The 21978-nt window shown below is 39.6% G+C and overlaps 2 protein-coding genes and 1 long non-coding RNA gene across 3 annotated transcripts; 1 reads left to right on the plus strand and 2 right to left on the minus strand.

Annotated features, from left to right (window-relative positions):
* Positions 1-273: 273 nt before the first annotated feature.
* On the minus strand, positions 274-8911 carry gaa (alpha glucosidase). The gene is made up of 19 exons (XM_028599183.1): positions 7872-8911; positions 7017-7168; positions 6319-6484; positions 5789-5885; positions 5562-5681; positions 5264-5382; positions 4870-5001; positions 4513-4623; positions 4310-4423; positions 4041-4125; positions 3703-3820; positions 3116-3249; positions 2738-2889; positions 2336-2484; positions 2098-2239; positions 1863-1961; positions 1348-1512; positions 650-802; positions 274-487 (listed from the first exon to the last, which is right to left on the minus strand). Exons 1-19 carry the CDS (start codon positions 8418-8420, stop codon positions 422-424), a joined length of 2823 nt encoding a protein of 940 aa, XP_028454984.1. The 5' UTR covers positions 8421-8911; the 3' UTR covers positions 274-421.
* Positions 715-1933, plus strand: LOC114569369 (uncharacterized). Its single transcript, XR_003694398.1, has 3 exons — positions 715-852; positions 1394-1577; positions 1805-1933. It is a non-coding gene; the product is annotated as an uncharacterized LOC114569369 (long non-coding RNA).
* A 934-nt stretch (positions 8912-9845) lies between the features above and the next one.
* Positions 9846-21359, minus strand: samd9l (sterile alpha motif domain containing 9 like). Its single transcript, XM_028600640.1, has 3 exons — positions 21175-21359; positions 20205-20268; positions 9846-15326 (listed from the first exon to the last, which is right to left on the minus strand). Exons 2-3 carry the CDS (start codon positions 20206-20208, stop codon positions 10687-10689), a joined length of 4644 nt encoding a protein of 1547 aa, XP_028456441.1. The 5' UTR covers positions 20209-20268; positions 21175-21359; the 3' UTR covers positions 9846-10686.
* Between the last annotated feature and the right edge of the window lie 619 nt (positions 21360-21978).

Here is a 21978-nt window from a genome sequence, read left to right on the forward strand (position 1 = left end):
AGTAAACAATAAGCAAATAACTGGAGCATAATAAACTCAAATGCAGTGCTGCACACAAATGTATCTTTTTTCACATTTTTTATTAATAATGCACTTCAGTAACAACGATATATAAACATGATTTAAAAAATACAAAGAGGTTTAGAAAGTATATACATTTAGAAGACATTACGTTGTCTTGCTTCAGTGTGGCAGTTAGCAGCAAAAATTACCCCGCAGGAAAACCTGATACATCAAGATGATGACTCCCTTGGTTTCACATTTTTATAAAAGTGCTGCTTACAAAGTACTAATTTCCAATTTGAACAAAGGCAGAGGAAGCGGAAGGTGCATCTCAACGATGGCTCAAGAAAATCCGCTGGTGTCAGTGCAGAAAAATACAAAGACTCCCTAAGGTTCTTGGGCAATAAAGTTCAATGCATCAGAGAGCCCATTGGACTGTAAATACCTTTGATATGGACAAGGCCAGGCTGGTCACTGTCAAAACCTGTGGCAAGAGAAAGACACAAACAGAATTTGACTTAATGGTTAGATTTGATAGCACAAAGACAGTAGACATGATGAGTCTGATGATCTGCAGAATGGCTTCATTATCTTTTTTGAGGAAGACAACACCAAAGGAGGTAGTGCTGAGTCACACAGAACTCACCTTGGTGTCACTGCGGTAAGTGAAATCCCTGACTTTGTCCCCATTGGCTAATACATATAGGGGTGGTGAGGGCACCCCGAACACCTGCAGCCCTCCCAGCACCAGACCATCCAGGGCCCCATTCAGCCTAAGAGGATCACTCACCACCTGAGACTGAAGAAGACATTTTGTGACCATTTATTTTATTCTTTCATCTAAATATGGTAATGTCAAGGTTTTTACCAATTTAAAATAAGATAGACTTAATTAATTCCACACTGGGGAAATTCCTGTGCTACAACAGTTCAAAAGTAAATTGTACACACATCAGAATAACACAAATACACATTAAGTAGACATAAGAGAAAATATATATATAAAGTATAGGGAATGGAAAAATAGAATAGAAATTGTTACAATGTACAACGTAACAATTGTATTTATACAATAAACAACCTTATATAAACAGACAGTATATAAACACAGATATACAGATGAGTAAGGTGTGAATGAATAGATGACATTGCACAGTTGGAGGTGACACAAAGTAATAAATAGAGTAATAAATAGATAAATGTGCATAGTGCAGAATATTGTCCAGTGATGTCTCATCAATTTAGACAATTGTATCAGAGTCATTTGAATCAAGTAGAAGTGCAGTAAAATGCAAATTATTGCCTCATCAGCTCCAATGCAAATATCACTTGTCTCTTCCCTACCTGGCCAGCAATGAAGATAATGTAACAATGATTTCTCATTTCGAAGGTTTCAAGACTTTCCCCGTCATCCCAGAACAAATCGCCCCAGGCCCAGCCGCCTGCTGACAGCGCCACGGTCAGGAAGAAAGGGTTTCTGCGCGAGGCTGCGGTTGTCAAAGCAGGTTCCTTCACAAGAAAAGGCAGAGCCAAGAAAAACTATGAAAATGCACACTTCTCACCAAAGTGTTTTGGTTAGTTTTCAGCTTTAAGATGTCAGTCAGCATGTCATGATAGAACACACTGATACATAATTTGATCACACGCACCAATGTCACAGCCATTTAACTGAAAACCAAGATTACTGTTTAAATAAAGGTGTAACAAGTGTGTTTACAAAAATGTATTGTGGATGTTTCCCATTCTCAGACATTCTTTTAATAATATATCTACCACACTTTGTCTCATACTAAACCAACAGGGATACCGAATGTGCTAAAGTCAGCAAAATGAGGTGCACGTTGGCAGCAGACACCCACCTGCTGAGGGATAATATGTCCATCCCTCACATGAATGTTGATGGTGTCCAGAGGGGCTGGCAAGAGCAGGTACTGACCCTTACTGTAGAAAGGCTGACCCTAAAGAGCAAAGCACAAGTGAAACAGAGCCCAAAGGGAAACAGCTGCACGCTTCAGTCACGTGTTACCACCGAAAGCCTCAAATATGGTGGCCTTTACCAGTAAACAAACACAAATTGATTGAAGTTAAGCTCACGTTGTGTAGGCTGTACCAAATGCCAGGGGGCAGGTAAGCGGCCAGCTCTACTGCCCCTTGCTCTAAGACTGGGCTAATGAGAAGTGAACTCCCCCACAGGAACTGCCTGTCTATGGTCTGACAGTTAGGGTCAGTGGGAAACCTAAGAGGGATGGATAGACGAGCAGAAGAAAAGATAATGGTCTTAGTTATTTCATTTACATAGGATTATACAGGATAAAAAGGAGAGGACACATACTCCATAAAGAGAGGCCTGGCCACAGTGTCAGCAGAAGTGTGGGCATGATGGAAGAGTGTGTAGAGGAAGGGGAGAAGGGAGTAACGCAGGTTCAATGCACTCCGCATGGCGGCCTGGGCCTTCTGCCCAAATACATAGGGCTCCTGGGGCTGAGGGACACAGAAACACACAGACAATGAGAAGATATAGAGTTACCTCTATATTAATAATACATGTAACAGATGGATACTCTAGACGTAGTGGAAAACACATACAGGGCAGACTCCAATATCCTAAAAAACTAACGTAACTTGTAAAAGAAAAGTGAACTTAAATGAACTCAATGAATCACACAAGTTAGCAAACCGTTACAAACATACAGCAAGTACACAGGCAAACACACAAACAGTGTCTCTGTCTCACAGCGTTCGGCTTGTCATTGTGGTTTCTCATAAATGGGTAGAAGGCCCCGAGCTGCATCCATCGTACGCACAATTCCTCAGTGGTGTTCCCTCCAAAGCCACAGATGTCTGCCCCCACAAGGGGCACCCCGAACAAGCTGAACTGCAGCACGGCTGCGGGGGGAACAGGTGCAAAAAGTCAGTCTAAAACCATCAAATGCTCTGTGGTCACTTCAAAAAAGATTTTTTTTAAATTCTACCACATATAGAGCTGTCATAAACTAGAGCTATCTCAAGACAACATCCCACTTGATAATCACATGCATTCAAACACATGTGAAAACATTTGAACGTTATAACAACACAGTATTAGGACCTTACAGAAGCTACATCTCCTCACCAGGGATGGAGTATCGAAGCTGCTCCCAGTCACTTCTGACGTCTCCTGTCCACACTCCAGAGAAGCGTCCGATGCCAGGGAAGGAGGAGCGAGACAGGACGAAGGGTCTTTTCCCTCGTACCTTCATAAGAGCACTGAAGATGGGAACAAAGTCCAGGATGGATAAAGTATACAGAACAAATAACAAAAGCCAAGGAACAACTTAGTCTATGTATTCTGTGGTATCTATGCTGTGGTCCTTTGGCCTCCAGTATTCTCAATTCAAAATTGGCATGTTCTCAAAAAAAAGTCTGTCTTTCTATTCTTTTTACAATTTTAAAATACCCAATAACATACATTTAGGAGGAGCAATTCAAATTCCAATGACCTATACCACTACTCACACTAAGCTTTTAATCTTGAGCTATATGACAAGAAGGTAAAAAGTATTTTTTTTAATAATGTTATCACTGGCTTACATAAAATGGCCATTATTTTGCTGCTATTAACTTATTTCTTAATTTCACTCTGATTTTCACTCACAGTGAAATAACCCGCTCTTGCAAAACTATCTCTGCAAACTGCATCTGATTGCTGCATGGTCTAACCTGTGTGTGGCATAGGCTTCTGTCAGTCCGTATATATTGTGTAGGTTGTAGTGAGTGGACAGTTTCTGCTGAGCCGACATACAAATAGTCCCCGAGTTCAACTGGCCTCCAACCACCCCTGTTTGTAAGACAGTCAAAGAGACACACAGGCTACAACTTAATGCAACATATGTAGCAATGAACAGATCAGTTGTCTATCTATAGTCATTTTAATGGTATCTTGTACAATATCTATGTAAAAATACATGTATGTGGTTTTATGTTTAAACTGACTATAAATGTAAAACCAATAATGTTTGTATGCCTTTAAATGCTAGTAACTGGTCCAATACACTTACTGGGTGTGTAGGGCGGGTTCTCGAGATCACTGTCGGGACAGCCCTCCACTGAGCCCTGCACAAAACTGGCTGGTTCATTCATATCCTGGTTTGAGCATGGGAGAAAAACAGCAGATAAGTTATTTGCGGTTTTAAGGTGCACACAAACTAAACACGAACCAGTCATGTACATGTCTCAGAACAGAAAACCTGGCATACATGATGTATAACGTCTTAGTGACAGTATTGTGACTAAATAACCTGTGCTCTGTGTGTGTATAAATACTCACAATCCATAGACCATCCACAGGAACTTTAGAATGAAAATCTCTGATGCAGTCCTCCCACCAGCATCTGGTCTCTGGGTTGGTGAAGTCAGGGAAGGCTGTTGGGCCCGGCCAAACCTCGATACACAATATAAAAAAATATGAATGACATACACATATCACAATAGGACAGAAAAGCATACATCCCCAGAAAAAAAAAGTCTTACCTTCCCTATCAGGATGTGTCCTGTAGCATTTTTAATGAAGACGTCTCGTTTCAGTCCATCATCAAAGGGCGAGTAAGTTCCAGGGGGGCTGGTGCTGCTGATCCCCGGGTCCTCATAGACAGAAACCAGAGCATGACTCAGTCACAAGAAGGGTTTGCTGCTATATATAGTATATATATATATATAGTGGAAAAACAATGTAATCATAAACAATTACCTGTGCTCATTTAGAGAATTACACTCAAACCAATTTAAACAACTGATGCGTGTGTTTTTCCTTTTTCATAATGAATGCTAAAGTATTTACTGATCAGCATCATCAGTTGGTGAAGTCTTATAAACTTAAAGATGTCACACCAGGATAAGGATGTACTTCATGCCCCTCTTATGGAACTCCTCCACCATCTCTGGGAGGTCCCCGAATCGCCAGGGGTCAAAAGTGAACACCCTGCGCTTATCTGCATAATCCAGATCATTCCACTGCACATCCTGGGGATGACAAAAGCAAAATCTTCTCAGTTGGATGTCAGCAATGTGCAGCGCTGATGATAACTGAAAGTATCTGAGGATGTCACACCAAACGTTTACCTGTTACTAAGTGTTGATTGGACTTATTGTTATATGTTAAAATTAATACTGACATTCACCAAACCTCTCTTCGATCATGGTCAAATGTGTACATAAAGAAAAATGTTCTTGGAGATTTAATATTTACCTCCATTTTATAGAGCTTTGTAAGTACTTTATTTACCATGGGAAATTTTGCATTGTGCATGCGTTGTGCTACATGCCGGGTTGTAATAGTGGTTGTGTAACCCCAGCGACACAGATGAAAGCCCAACGACCAATAGGGAGGCATCATAGGATATCCTGGGGATAGATAAATGGCAAGAGGAAAACACATATACCCATCCACTCTTTATTAGGTTGTCTCAGGGCTCCTTTGAACATACAGTAGACAAGCTTTTACAGGTTTTCCACTTAAAAACAACACATTTCTCTTGCTACATGAAGATATGTTACTGAATGACAACGCTGAAATGACATACCAATGACCTGAAGGTACTGTCGTATAACACTTTGAGGATCAGGACCCAAGAAAACGTACAGGTCCAGCACTCCACCAATAGCCACCCAGGTAAGAGCGGGGGTCGGCTGCAATATCACCTCTGCAGAGACGTTTGGAAAAATATTCATCAATAATAAATACCCACATATGCCAGAAAAATGTATTCTGTATGGAAAGTAAGGACAAAAAAATGACACAGCTCTGTACCGATTGCATTGCTGTTGAGTAGAAAAACTCCATGTGCCAAGCCGTCCTCCTCCTGTACTACGTAGAACGGGTGTGAGCCATAGAGGTTAGCATCAGCCTGTAGAGAAAGACAAGTTTTAACATCTACAACTTGAAAAAAAGGCAGGAACGACAAAAGGAACACTAAGGACTGTTCTGCAGAGACAGCATGATTTAAAATATTTGAAGTCAGAATATTTCCGGATGTTTTATTGTGCTAATAAAGAAGAGACAATCATGTCCTATAGACCAGGGGTTACTAACTGTTAAAGTGATGCAATGACTACTTGCAACCCCTTGTTAAAAGTTTTAAGTTTTGTTTAAGATAAGATTTTGAGTTTTGTTTTATGTAGATTTTGAAGTGTGGAAGAGGTTAAACTATCCATTACACCAAGATTAGAGAAAAAAAATAATTTGTGCAGCACGAATATTTTTTCTTCCTGTTTTGTATCTAGTTATTTATCTATGACCCTTCAGACCCTTCAGGTTGGAAGCCACTGCAATAGACTCACATGAGGCGCCATGTCTCTGTTCCATAGAGTCAGAGAAGTCCAGTTAAGGTCCAGGAGGAGGGAGGTGTAATGCTCCCCGAGGCCAGACACAAGGGAAGAGGCCAGTGCGGTGGACAGCTGCAGGTACTGGTCAGCAAACAGCAGAGGCGCGACCGTGGTATTCATACTGGACAGGCAGGACACAGAGAACAAACAAACATGATCTACATGATAATCATGATTAAGAAAATCATCACATCACTGGTCATTTCATGCATTTTGTAGCCCAGAGGATGATCAGATGATCAATACAAATACTGAAATAAATACACTCCCTGGACACATTATTAGGTACATCTATACAATATAATGCCAATACATTTCAATATAATGCAGTCCGGTTCAACACCTCTGCAAACCTCAAAAATTAAACAGTGTCAGTGTTGACAGTGTCAATCAAAACTGAACAATATAATATTTGTAAAGGTAGAATTTATAGCTGAGCTGTTGTAATGAACTGCATTACATTTTACAGGTGTACCTAATAAAGTGGCCACTGAGTGTATATAAATAGTAAAAACATACATTCCAAAAATATACAGTGTATAAACATAAATATCAAACTAACTGAAGTAAACCATATGAAGGAGTGAACACCTTGCAAATAGAAACACTAGCATTTCTTCCTATATAGAATAAAACTGAATAGAACTACTCACATCACCCTTCCATTAGATTTCCGCCTCACTATGAAGCCAAATGGGTCAGACTGGTATTCAGTGGTATAGAGGGCATCTTGGGTATCAGCTTTGCTCTGAGGAACTCCAGCTGGGAGTTTAACTTCATATCGCTGAGATGATGGGTCCTTTAACTTGAGAGAACACAAATGTCAGTTCATTTTTTTAACCCGCACATCCTAATAAACAGTGTGTATAGAATAAAAGAAGGTCTAATCTCTTGATCTCATACATGTTTTTATTATTATTATTATTCATATAACCATGCCAAGACCACGTTGGCTTACAACACCACAAAATTCACATAAAACCAGATTAAGAGTGGCTGCATATACATTTTCAAACACAACTATTTAAAAAAATCAACTCCAGCAACTTTCACAATGAGCTCTTAAGATCTCTACAACAAGATTAAAAAACCCTGACACATGTACTGCATAATGATGGAGACATCCAAGGAAATATGAATTAAATAGTCCATCTTGCCTTCTTTATCAGGCTTTTGAGACAAAGTTAGCAAATGTAAACAGATCAAAATTATTGACCATCTGGTACACCATAATATTCCAAGGTTTTGTTGCGCCATTTCATAGAAAGTGGTAATCACTTCCACTTCTCTCAAATCACACAGCTCATGCATTCTGTTTTACTCCTACATGTTTTTAAATCTGCCAACCTCAATGGTCACATGAAGATACATTTTACTCTTGCAATAGACTACATTTTCCACTCAAACTACATTACAGTAACTTTTACATGCAAATCAACAGGGAACTCAAGTGGGCCCTCCGGCATTTCCTTCATCATGTCTTTTGAACATAAGTATTGGGTACTTACAGTGACATGTAAGCAGCCTGCAGTCTCTTCTATGACTTCCAGCCGTAGAGTGGATATATCACTGGGGAGATATGAGGGGGTGGCACGGGTCAGGGTGGCAGCCTGGCCTCGCGTGGTGGGAATGAGGGGACCCATTTTGTAGCCAGGGTACAAGCTGGGGTAAAAGCACCAAGGTGGTCCATCAAAGTTATGCAGTGGGGCATAACAGCATCCCCTCTCTTCACACTCTCTCTGGCCGAGAAGCCGGTCTCTGGCACAGTCAAACCGGCTCTCTGGGGCAATGGTGCATTTATCATCTCTGGATATATCAGTCTCTTGGGAGCTTTTTGGGTGGACTTCCCTTGTTTCCACTGAATTGTTCTGTGGTTTTGCTGGCTTATTATTACTATTACCAAGTCTTTCATGGGCTTTGGTTTTATTTTGCTTAGCATAGACTGATCTAACCAGCCTGTTCTGATGGATTGTCAAGTGGTTAATGTCCAAACATACTGAGAAAGCAAAGGCCAGGAGGAGCACTGCTGCAGTTAGGTTAGACAGCAGACCCCCCATACCCTCATCAGAGATGGTTTGCTAGGTTAAAGGGCACTTCAAGTGAGCTCTAAAATACATGTCTGCTTCATATGGTGAAAATAATTAATAGTAAATTAATTTGTACCAATTTCAAAAATCCGTTTTGACCATATCACTAATGGAAAATCACTTACACCACTAATAATATCAATGACTCACAGTTTTGTTTACGTTGTGGACGTGAACAGTTTTTCATTGGCTTACTGGCAGAATGATTTGTTAGCCGTTAGTTAGCAATTAGCTATCGGTCAGTTCCGGTCAGTTCAGTGTCGCAGCTCGTATTTAACATTTCTCTCCAACCAAACGACATGCGAGCAGTGGCAGATAAGCTGCAAGGCAGCGGAACACGCAGATATTCCGTGAAATAAGAATTCTACAATGAAATAGCATTTCTGTAAACATCGAAGCAAAGTGCACACGAACATCAAACTAGGGCAAGCATACTAGGACAAAAGGGCTCAAAAACCTGCTGCTGCTGCTTCTCCTTTCTCCTCTTTTTGTGAATAAACTAAAACTACGTCATTTCAGTTATTAAACAAACAAAAAAGGTTTTAATATTAAATTTAACATTTTCATCATTTCAGAAGTTATATTTATCGTGTCATGTGTTGTTGCATCAAACTTCTAAAGTGTGTTATACTTTAATCTGAATTATCTCTTCTGATCATCATGTCCTAGTTCCAAAAATGTAACTCTGATGATCACACACACTAATAGAACTCCCTGATATATTTAACCACTATTAAAAAATGCATTAACTTGACTCAATTGTCTTAACATGTCCGAAAAGTTCTTCACTCCCTTTTTGTTATGAAATGTCTCAGAATTAGGTTGGCTATACTAATCTGCATTTGAGATGTATTAATCCCATATTGGCTACCCTGACTAACGTGTCTCAGTCACAAAAACTAGTCCAAAATACTTCTATTAAATAAAACACCCAGCATTTTGATTTTTAGGTCATTTTATAATTTCTAAAGCTACATGGTCTAGCTCAGTATCACAATGGAGCGATGAACAGACAATTCTATTTTGACTGTTCTCATGTGTAAAATAAAGATAATCACACTGGCAAAGATCGCTCTTAATCTTTGGAATTTTACCAAAAAAAAAGATAAACATCCTATAATTTTACTTAAACTGTAAACACTGCAGTGTTTTTCTTTCTTTCAGAAGTTTTCCATATGTGCACGCTCTTTGAAACTGCAGTAACAATATTAAAGTTCTTTGGACAGTGTTGATCATGTCAATTTGTTTCTTTCTTTCAAGTATAGACCTAAGACTGTTTTATAAAGTCTGCCAGTGGCTGCACTATAAATTAATATAAATTAATGAATATCTTCTGAAAAGACCATCAGTTGAACTTGAAATGTTGATGTAGTTTGTTCATTCATCAAACTAAAATTGAAGGAAAAAAAGGTTTATTGAGTTCAGTGGCATGTTTTATGTTTAAAAACACTGTTTACAGTCAATGAGTTCTTCATGTTACTATCAAAAACAGATCATTCAATATAAGTATATAAAATACAGAACAAAAAAATTATAGCAATAAAAGTGGTATGCACTGTAGCCTTATATTTGCTATTTAGCTCTGAAAACATTTATTGTTAAAACCAATTTCTGGAAAATATAGAAGAGTGAGTATAAGCTATCATGATCTACTCACTCATCACATTCTGGTCACCAAAACAGCCACCACACAACACACAAAACGTTTTTTTCTGTTTAGTAGTATTCAGTCTCCATAGAATGACACCATATGGGAGTCAATTTTTGCAAAAATCCAAGCACAAATAGTCACTTAAGATACATTTGAAATACATTTTGATGGTGTGAACTGCAGTCCACCCGAACTACAAACAATCTGAAATTGACGGGATACTAAATACTGGTCCAAATAGGGACTTAAAGTTCCTATTTGAGAAGCATTGTGCTGTGAAGTAGCACATTGACATGATTCACTCTAGATTCCCCAAGTAATAACATAGTCCATGTTCACACACAAAATCAGTACAGTTTGACTGTATTTTGAAGAAAACTTTGTATACATATACAGTAAATATCAAACCAACAATACTCATACCTTACCACGTGCCTCAACATTTTTTGTTTAGTTTTTTTTACAAATATTGCCTACTTGTCAGATGTTACAAAAAGGCTTGTGTTTTTGAATTGATCTTTTCGTAATCGGTTCTTGCTCTTGGCAATGTACAGCCTGGGTGCAGGATCATTGTTCAAAGGCAAACTATGGTTTCACAATGATGTTGCAGGCAACAGGGCCTCTGAATGTGAACCCCAGGTAGAATGTGATGTTTTCATTACTATGAGGCACTGAAGGTACATGAAGAGGCAGAATATTGAACTTCTTTTTCCGGGGGCCCTCAAGGTACACAACTCCATCTTCAGTCCACCCAGACACACATTTCAGCATCTTGGCAATCTCAGGCTTTTTCCATGCCTCACCCCTAAACCACTTCATGCGTTTCTCAGAGACAGAGAACCCCTTTGTGACTCTTTCAACCTTTTTCTTCTGGACAAACTTATCCAATCCATTCCCATTGCCCAGAAAGAAATGGGTGTAAATCCTTCTTTTCCGCGGGGGAAAGTCTTTCTTCTTGTTCCAGTAGCCTTTTTCCAGGTGTTCAATAGCTGATTGCACAATTGCATATTTGGTTTTTTTCTCAAGGTCTGTTTCATGATCCTCTGGCCAGAATAGCAAGGTAAGCAAGAACAGGGCATTTGGTAAACATTTCCTTTTATCAGTTGGGAACTGATGACAAAGTGCCTGCAGATCTTTCAGAGGAGCTACCTTTTGAGTCTGTGGTGAAAGGCAGTTCAGAGAAATGTGGGTCATTATGTAATTGACAATATCCCTCTGACCAAATTTGGCCTTTTCTGGATTGTTGGGGTAGAGAGAAAGGATGGTCTCCAGAAGAGGTACTGCATCCCTCTGGTCAGTTAGCTTGGAGAGAATGGATGTTATGTTACCCCCGCCAAGATGATAGATGATCATTCTTTTTTGGAAAGGAGTTAGATTGCCTGGGATTAATTGCCCATGTTGTAGAAGTGCAGTAGAATAAGCTTCACTGAAGTACTTCCCATACTCCGAAGATTTTTTTGCCAACCATGTCAGTGGATGGCTTATCTTCTCTTCAGGACTTTCAGGGGTCTCTCCTTCATCAGTACCAATGTCTGTCTGGAAGTAACTGAGATCTTCTGAAATCCATTCCAAGGCATCTTGCATCGTCTTGTGAAGTTTTTTCAAACGGTCATGAAATGGTTCCCAGGCATCTTCAACTTCCTTCGGAATGTAATCTGTTAACAGGTACTTCATACACTCTGAATGGCCATTGGCTCTGTTTGCAAACACTGATGATGAAGAGATCAGTTTGAGCAGGCTGCATCCAACCTCAACTTCAGAAAAAAACCCTGAGCTGTTAAGGTTTTCCATATCTGCATCAGCTGCTTTCTCACATTCTTGAAAACACTCCAGGGCTTTCAGTGCAGTTTCCACAGCATCTGCTATATTTTGGGCAGTCTTTGGTGCATTGTCATTGTCAATAGCTTTGCATTTGGCTTGGAACCATTTCCTGTACACCTGCCCTTTTGTGTCGAGTATGTATGAGTTGTTGGGCAGCTGTTTGGCTGCTGTCTCTGCCCAGTGTTTTGCCTCTTCAAACTTCTCATAAGTATAATGAAGACGAGCAAGTTGTTGTGCAAAGAATGGATCTTTATGGAAACACTGGAACGCTTCCTTGAGTAGCTCAATTGCTGTGTCTGGGCTTTTCTCCTTTTCACACACATGCTCAATCAGAGGAGAGAAAAAACTATCATATTTGTCTCCTTTGCTTTTTCTGGCTCGCCTTATGAAAAGTGCTCTCAAAAATGACAGATATTCTTCCCTTCCAAATCTGTGCTCAAATAGCATGTTCTCACAGAGCAAACGCATAGCCAAACTGCTTTGGGTCTGTTGGTCCCCCAAAAGTTGTTGGAGAATTTCCTTTGCAACAAGTGGGTGGATGATTCGGATTGATTCAATGTGTGTCTTGTCGTCCCTAAGGTGCAAGAACACTAGTTGTGCCTGAGGGCTGAGTGATCTCTCAAACTCATGCTGGTGAAATCTTTCCAAGTGAAAGGTTAAGGCAAGCAAGGCTTCACAATGGGATTGAGAGATGAAAGAGTTTTGAACATAAGTGTTCAGCAGTGCTACATAGAGAATAAGGCGAGTGACAACTGATTGACGGTCAATACCTTGCAGCAAATGTTCCACAAACTTTTGAACGTAATTCTCATTGAATCCTTCACTCATCAAAACAAAAGTCAGGATAAATGCAGGCTCATATTGTTTCTCAAGCACCTGTCGCTTTCCTGCAAACTTCCTCTTCTCTTGAGCAGACAGTTTGTGAGTGACAGACACATTCTGTAATGGAGATTCCTTGCATCTCTTCTCTGGATCATAGGACCGTCGGCAGCTCAACAGAATAAAACATGGAGATCCATACTGGATTCTTTTGGTGTGAATGGCAACCTCTAGTTCATTTCTGAGATCATCTAGATAATCTTTGTCTGAGTCTTCAATGAGGAGCAGCACAGGAAGACACCTCTGTGAATCTTTTTCTTCACATTCTCTTAATTCAACTGCATGCTGTGCAACAACAGCAGCGGAGTAGGAAGGCTTCACAACTGCACACCTTAGGTCTTTCCTGTTGTTCCACAGAACTTGTCTTGAGACAGTACTTCCACCACTTCCTGGGTGATGGTAGATGTTTATACTGTTCACCGGAGTTTCATCTGTATTGCATTTCAAAGCATCATCGAGAAGTTTGGAAACATCGCGATAGGCATCTCTTTCAATTAAGTCTCCAACATACTTGTTCTCAGCAAGCCAGAAATTCAACCAGTTCACTCTTCCACCACGGTAGAACTGCTGTTCAATGTTTGCTTTCTCCTCATTGATGTAGTCTTCGCTTGTTTCATCACAATGATCGACCGTCAGAATTTCAAGAGAATACATCTGTTCCTCTACGTGTGTTTCAAGAAGACATGTCCCCTTCACAAAGACTGGCAAGTGTTTGCTGGCACATGCCTTTACGGGTTGTACTTGCTGCAGAGTTGAATTAATGTGACTCATTTTCATCCCAACAATACTGGAATTGTTCACAGTTTCTGTTCCACATGAGCCCTCTGCAAAGCTTTGCCACTTCTGAAAGTTTTCCTGTGACTCACAGATGCAGATGATGTCTTGATGGCCTTCCATGTCTGTGAAAAACTCATTAAAGGTGTGCAAGAGTGGTTTCTCAACTGGTGATGTGAGAAGAAAAATGACCTGGAACGTCCCTTTTGGCAAGATTTGTTTACAGATCAAAGACACAGATTCCCGCAGGAAAGTCATTTTTGTCTTGATCCAAGTCATTTCATCACATGGAGTTTCACTTCCTTTGAAGTCTGTACGGCCATTACAAAAGATCCAGCTAGTTTGGTCGAACAGATACAAGTGGCTTGTGAATTCTTTGATGCTCATGTCACCGGACATCCTATAGCTCTGCAGAGAATGCATGTTTGCAGCATGATGCTGAAGGTATCTACTGCAAAGACCTGATATCTTTGAGTCTGGGTCAAAGTCAAACACACAGAATATGTTCATGTTAAGCAGCCAGTCAATGTTGCAAAGGTCATCAGGGTTGAATTTGTTTGTGACAAATATGAACCATTTGTCCTTTTCCATGAATTTCTTCCCACTGGTCATTAGCATTGTGAGTTTCCTTCCGAGGTCTTGGCAGAAGTCTGGAGCACTGAGGAACTGACTTTTCTCTGCTTCTTCTCTATGGGCATCCCGATCTTTGACTCGCTGGTAAAAATCACTTAGGTCTTTGTCTATCACTGGCTCTGTTTTTGAACCCACCCTCCGCAGAATTGTTTCTTTCTCAAATTCTACCTTGTTTGATGACTCTTTGAAGTTTGGCAGACGAACTGCATACACTTTGTTCTTAACAATACCCACTGAAGGCACAACGTCAACCTCTACCACATAGCTTTTTTCTGTACTTTCTCGATCCATAACCTCAATGAACCTTGGTGGACGCACACACTGGCGTACATGCTCCTTGTCAGAGGAGAAACTCCTTTCAATGTAGTCCAAAGCATCTACATAAATGTCTTTCTCTTGTATAGGGATACCAACTATCTCACCATGCACATACCCTGCATCCTCCTTGCTATCCATCACGCCAAAGTGTATTGTGCCATTTGATCTGATATTCATACAGCCAGTTGCAAATTTAAGGACCTCTTTGGCAAACTTAGCTTGGAGTCTTGTGCGATCCAATGCAGCAGCTATAGAAAAAGACTTAAATTCATGGCATGGAGTTGTCAGATTAAAAGCACCCGATTCAGGTTGCAGGACTCTGTGCTTTACATATATGAAATCAATCCCTTCTTGATCAAATGGTCGTGGTCTGCAATCTTCCTTTGAAATCAACACACATTGTTCCTGAGCAGTTTGTTTGTCCTTCAAAACATCTTGATCTCTCCCCGGAGTCTGTGCTGGAGGACCTTCACTTGTTGCAGGAGTACATTGAACAGTTTCTTGATTAATCCTTTTCTGTTCCAACTCAGTTTTTTTGCCACCAGTCAGCTTTTTGTTCTCTTGAGACCTTTCCTTGGATTTGATGAGCTCATCTCTCTTTTGAATAATCAAATGAGCAGGCCCTGATTTCATGCAAATCTTTGTCTTCAAAAAGTCCTCATTCAGTGCAAGAAAGATTTGTCCATCTACTTCTTCCTCATAGAGCTTTTTTATGTACTGCTCCTTCACTCCAATGGATCTTAGCCAGGTGCTTACTTGAGATTCAGTCCAATTCTTGGGTGACTGCTCAAGTTCGTCAGCTGTGTAGTGAGAAAAGACAGAAAAAACAATATGTTTGGTTACAAATAATTGGAGAAGCACGATAGTTTTCTTCCACACTTGCAATTGGCAGATGTTTGGAAGTAGTATATACTTTAAATGGGACAACATTTGTCAACAAATCTTGTTTTATAGAATACTGCTTTATAGAATACTGCTCTGTCTCATTCAATCAATGGTCTGGGAGGTTTAACCTGCCAAAGGCCCACTTCTACAGACCAGACACTTTGTGTAGTCCAAAATATCCTGCTTTCCCAAGGCACTTAACACCAATTTTATTGATCTTAGTGCTTACCTTAAATCAATCAACCAAAGGATCAGTATCAGCTCTCTTAATATCAGAGCTTCAAACACTGGCTGGCTGTTGCCACTCTTCTAGATGCTACTACTGCTAAATGTGCAGTAGATGGAAAGAAGCTTCCCCACCCACACATTCTTAATAGCTTGACAGCATGTCTTGTCTGAAGCAATCAAAAGACATATCACCTATGGTTAGCGAACAATTTCCTATTTACACATCCAGTTGATCCAGAGTAATGTTAGCTAGAGCCCTGCAAGGGCTAAAAATCTGGGCCCTAGCCCAGCCCTGGCCCAATAAACTCAGTATTACAATAAAATCCATAAATATAAAACACTTAAAGCATATCCCAATGTTAGTTTAAACATTTATTATCAAAACCAAAAAAACTGCTCGGCATGCAGAAAAACAAACAGGCTGTACAATCTAAACTAATCCACGCTACAGCCAAAAGCACAGTCTCTTACAGAGCATCGTAGAGAAAAAGCACAGCATCCACAGTGGAAGGTTTTAGTCCAGTCCTCCTTTCTTCTATAACTCTTCCAGCTGTGCTGAAAACACGCTTGCTGCTACTGGTGGGAAACACAAACAGTGTGGCTGTGGTCTTGTGTTTTTTCCACCAGCGCAGCACATCTCATAGTTTCTTTTAATTGAATGGATGTCTAAAACATTAAAGGTATGTTTAAATGTTTCTCATTTGGAGTTACGTTTCTGGCTATACTGCGCCTTGTTAGCTTTGTCTAGTTTACTCAGTTTTGTTGAGGTCACAGTGAGTCATGGCAATGCTGATAAAGTGGTTTCACGTGTGGTTACAGTTTTTCAAAACTTCACGCACACAGTGTTTGCTTTGATATGATATTTATGGCAAGCTGAAAGCGGTCGTGTGCTGTTCTTCCTCGGAGACAATCAGGCACAACAGTGGTTTCTGTGCCCTGATGACTGACTGAGGTTGTAAGGAAAGGCAACTTCTACAGCACCTTTCAGCACCAAGGCAATTAAATTACATTCCTTTCCTTCCTTAAGTCTTCATTAGTTTACCAAGTTTATTGTTAAAAGGTTTGTGTCATTATGCAGTTTGCACTAATAGTTAGTTCAATATTAGCCTGTACACAATGTCATTTGTTTATTTATTTATTTTTTACTTATAATATATTCATGTTGTGGGAAAAAGGTTTCTCTTTTTTTGTTAATTTTTAAAGTTCGGATTGTTACGAATCCTAAGTATCTGACTGGCGCATCCCTATCGAAAAGCACAACCAGTCTTATTAATGTTTCTCTGAGTGAGCAGTGTTACCAGAATTTTTAAATTTTGATAACTGTTTTGATTCACAAATATGGTATAAAATAAAAGTTTTGTGTTTAATGTATTTTTGTTGACATTGAAATGGATTTTAAAACATATGGTATCGAAAAAAGTATCGTTAAGGAACCGGCATCGAAACTGAGGTATCGAAATTGGCACCGGATCGAAAGATTTTGAACGATGCCCAGCCCTAGTTGTTTGGTGCTGGGCAAGTAGAGTACAGCGGGTTTATCACAGCTATACTATACTATCAAAGCATTTTTTGCTGAAAACAGCTGCTGCAGCTAGAAAAGCTGTTAATTATTATATACTGTCTATGAAAAAAACGTGTTGAAGTGCTGCGAGTCAGTCAACCTCCCGTAAAGCTAGAGCCATTCAAAAGATAGCATGGCAACTGCAGATGCTGGAGACCCATCGACAGAACTTGAGCCCCCTCCTCTTTCACTTAAGTGTGTGAAAGTATTTTGGATTTCCAGTGAGTTATGTTGACAAATTTCACGTTGTCAACAAAAAACCCACAGTTTGCAAGCTCTGCTATGTGCGTGTACCATATTCTGTGTGTTTACCATTGCATATTAGCCTAGCAGCTAGCGGATATTCCTTCTGCTTATAGCTTTATCCCAACAAAACCGCAAAGTTGAATTTCAGCCTGCATGCACGTTTTGTAGCCTTAACAGAGCAGCTTACACTCACCTAAAGGATTATTAGGAACACCTGTTAAATTTCTCGTTAATGCAATTGTCTAATCAACAAATCACATGGCAGCTGCTTCAACGCACTTATGGGTGTGGTCCAGGTCTAGACAATCTCCTGAGCTCCAAACTGAATGTCAGAATGGGAAAAAAAGGTGATCTAAGCAACTTAGATCGTGACCTGGTTATTGGTGCCAGATGGGCTGGTCTGAGTATTTCACAATCTGCTCAGTTACTGGGATTTTCATGCACAACCATTTCTAAGGTTTACAAAGAATGGTCTGAAAAAGGAAAAACATCCAGAATGCTGCAGTCCTCGGGGGGCCAAAATGCCTTGTTGATGCTAGAGGTCAGAGGAGAATGGGCCGAGTGATTCAAGCTGATAGAAGATAAACTTTGACTCAAATTGTCAAGTTTCCAATTGACTGAAGACATGTTATTGTTACATTATGTTGTTAATAAATGTTTTAAATTTGACAATGTAATGTGGTACATTGCGAACAAAGGTCAGATATTATATCACATACAAGTCTAGTCTAAAAATGGCATAGCAACCTGTGCTTTAAAAAACAAAACAAAAAGCTAAAAATCGAGAATCGAATCAAACCGTGACATTAGAATCGAAAATATAATTGAATTGAGGATTTGGAGAATCGTGACACCCCTACTAAACACAGCTGACAACAGGAGACATTAGCTCAGACTTGCGGAGTATGTTTAGTTGGTGCAGTTCGAGTACGAATCACGTTCTCACCACAAAAGAACCGCTACAGAGTTAGATTGAAAGCGTACCGAGACCACCTCTTCAAGCAGGTCTCGGTATGCTTGTTCGGTCCGCTTTTGGTGCGCACCAGAGTTCGATTGCCACGTTCTCATCTGCCCAAATGCACCGCACCAGCAGGGCAAACAAACTCTAGTTTGATTCAAACAAACTAAACGAGGCAGGTGTGAAAGCGCCCTAAAATGCCCCATATAGTTGAGGGGAACTGCAGAGTGGAGTGATAAATGACGTTTTTGCCACCATAGGTGACCGCTTTCATTTTACACATAATCATTTGACTCATTGCTAGTATAAAATTACTTATTAATGCAGCTTTAAAAAATTAGTCGCAAAAATAGTTTCATTTAAAAACAAAAAGTTTTGGCCACTGGCTCATATTGTTATTATGTGTGTTTTTGCAACATTATGGAAAGGATCCCAAAAGAAAGACCTTTTTGTTAAAGAATAAAATCCTTTTCGTTTAACCAGAAACCGCTCCGTGATCGCTATAGTTAAATCCATCATACTCCATTTAAAAAAGCAATACTTGCATGTATAGATCCAGCACATTTCCACATGGAAATCGGTAAATAATACTTTATTCCAACCAAACCAGAGAGGCGATTGTTGGAACAGTGGAAAGACAAACCAAGATGGCTTTTTATAGTTTAATTTATGTTTGTCGACTTTGAATGAAGTGTATTTTATGACGGTAAAATTACTGTGTATTTAAATGAAGTCTGATGGGTTTGGCGATAGCAATTTCGGGGATGTTTTTATGTTAGAAAAAGGATCTTACTCTTCTAAAAAAAGGTCGACCTCTGTAGGGATCATTTCCATGATGTTGTCAGACACTTGGAACAATAATCTGAACATTTTAGTGGACGTAAATTGAAGGTGCTCAATTGCCCAATAGCTTACATTGTAGCTTGATTCGCCACTGCTGAGTAGGGCTGGATAACAGATTCAATACTTTTTAGGCCCCGACCAAATTGGCTCTAAAGTATTGAGTATCAAAAAATTCCTCGTCATTCAATACCCAATTTACATACCTAAGGAGGACAGCTCATCTGTGTCAATACGCCAATAAGCATGCAGTATGCTTCTCCCGAGATGTAATAATGTTTGCGATTGGCTGTCTAATGTTACACGTCAGCAGAAAAGGCAGTCGGACTGATCAGTCGGCTCCCCAAGGTCCAATAAGTGCCTCGGAACACACCGAAGCTATGCAGACATGAGCGTACGTTCTGCGTGTGCGCAAGACGTAATACGTCCCCATAACAGCAGGCGGCGCTAATCTGTATTGTTGCCCAAAAAATGAAAACCGGAAATGACAAACGCATCACGTGGGTCTGGCTTCTCCAGCCGATAGTAATGGCGGCTTGTTCAAAATACATACGATCTCGTATTTTACGAAAATAAATAAAAGATTTGTACCGTAATGTGTAATGTTGTAATTTCTTTTTGTTTTATAAAATTGGTATTAAAAAAAGTGTAGTTTAGGAACTGATATTGAAGTCACGGTATTGGTATTGAATACTTTGGAACGATACCCAGCCCTACTGCTGTGCAGCAATCTGGTTTAATACTGGACCATTTTAGAATATTGTTGTTCCTATCAGTCATTTAAACGCAAAACGTGGGAAAATAGGGTCCAGTTTGAAGAAAAAAAAAAGTTACCTTTTAACACTTTAAAAGCAAAGAAAACAAAGAGAAATGCCACTGCACACAGATCTAACTACTACACCTCCTTGTACTGAAAAAAGGCCATCTCATAAAAACAAAAAAAATTGTCACTCCACTCACCCATGATTTTCTTTCTCCTTCTGTCACATTATACACTTTGGTGTTTAATATTATCACCTTCCATCTGCAAAAGAAAACGTTATACAGTTACGTTCTGCTGATTATCATCATGACATGAAACTGGCTCACAGGCAGAATTATCTAGTCAAACTTGGTAGTAAAAATAGTAATCACACTAGAGCCCAACTGATATTATGTATTTTCCAAACTATCGGTATCTGTATTTATAATGCATTTATAATGCATTTATAATATTCAATATTCATAATCATTTATAAAAAACGGACAAAACACCCTTCTCTACAAACTCTGATTTTTTTGTTATTGTCTTTTTGTTCAAAGGACTTTAAGTTTCATATCTTAAGTTTGTATTTTAACTTTAATATATTTTGATGTTCCTCCGTTCTGTTGAGACAATAAAACAAACTTATTTTTAAACTGCATTATCATATTATTTTAGTGACTACAAATATATATAACTACAAATAAATAATGTTAAGGAAATCTGTTTGTTTTGTTACAGTTTCTGGATTTATTTCTTTAAATATATATCGGAATATCGGATTTTTAAATCATTAAATCATCAAATATTTGTATCGGTATCGGCCTTAAAAATCCTTTATCGGTCACAACAGTATATTCAGAATATTTTCACCACTTTACCTTGCTGTCAGACAGCAAAAAAAGTAGCCTAACGTAACGCCTCATATAGAGTTGGTTGGAGTTTCCCCAGTGGCGAGACAATGATTTGGGGTGGATAATGAATGCGGCTGCACAAAGCCTTTCTGAAGTTTGCTCTAACGTTACCTACAAACAAGGTTCTAAACAGTCTCTGCTACAAAGATCGACCCAGAAAGTCTCATTCTAAAAACCTCTCCAATGATTGCCCACAAACAAATCGGGAGCAAGAAATACATTTCTTGTTGTTCCGGGCCTACACTAGCAAACAAAAAAGGCGGAAATGTCTTACCTCGGGGAAATTCTTAAAAAAAAAATCAGCCTTTGACCCTTTTCTGTTATGGAGTTAGTTTCAGACGACGTTCCAGTTTAACGTCAACCATTGAGCGTCAAAAGCAGGACTGCTGTATCTTCACTCCATGGCATTTCTAGCTGTCTCTGGGCTGCACCAGACTGTAGGCTACAGTCTAGGGCTGCACCTACACTGACTCACTAAGTTTCGTTTTTGAAGAAATAACTTAGCAACACACACACACACACACACACACACACACACACACACACACACACACACACACACACACACACACACACACACACACACACACACACACACACACACACACACACACACACACACACACACACACACACACACACACACACACACACACGTCAAGATTCAGCCAAGCATAAGCGAATATATCACGTTAAAATAGGTCAGTAACTTTTTGCTGCTGCATGCAAGCAACGCAGAAGCAAAAAGGAACAACGCTGCAACCATGCAAGAATACCCAAAGATATTGAAATACTAATTTGTGCAAAAATGCTGGGAAATCCAAGAGTTTCATTATTTCTTTGCACTGTACATTGGCAAAGCTATTGTAAATTACATGTAAATGTAATACTTTTTAATAATTTAAAGTTCCACAATAAAACCAGAGGACACATGCCTAGCGAGTCTGGCAGCTGAATGTTGCACAATATGTAGGTAAGCCAGGGATTTACAATTTGGACTGGAAGACATGTTAATGAGAAGAAAAAAAAAGGTGAGAATCACCTGTTTGACCTGAGCAGTGATTGTTCTCCACATTAT

The sequence above is a fragment of the Perca flavescens genome, chromosome 15 (genome assembly GCF_004354835.1).
Source record: "Perca flavescens isolate YP-PL-M2 chromosome 15, PFLA_1.0, whole genome shotgun sequence".
In the NCBI taxonomy this organism is placed as follows: Eukaryota; Metazoa; Chordata; class Actinopteri; order Perciformes; family Percidae; genus Perca; species Perca flavescens.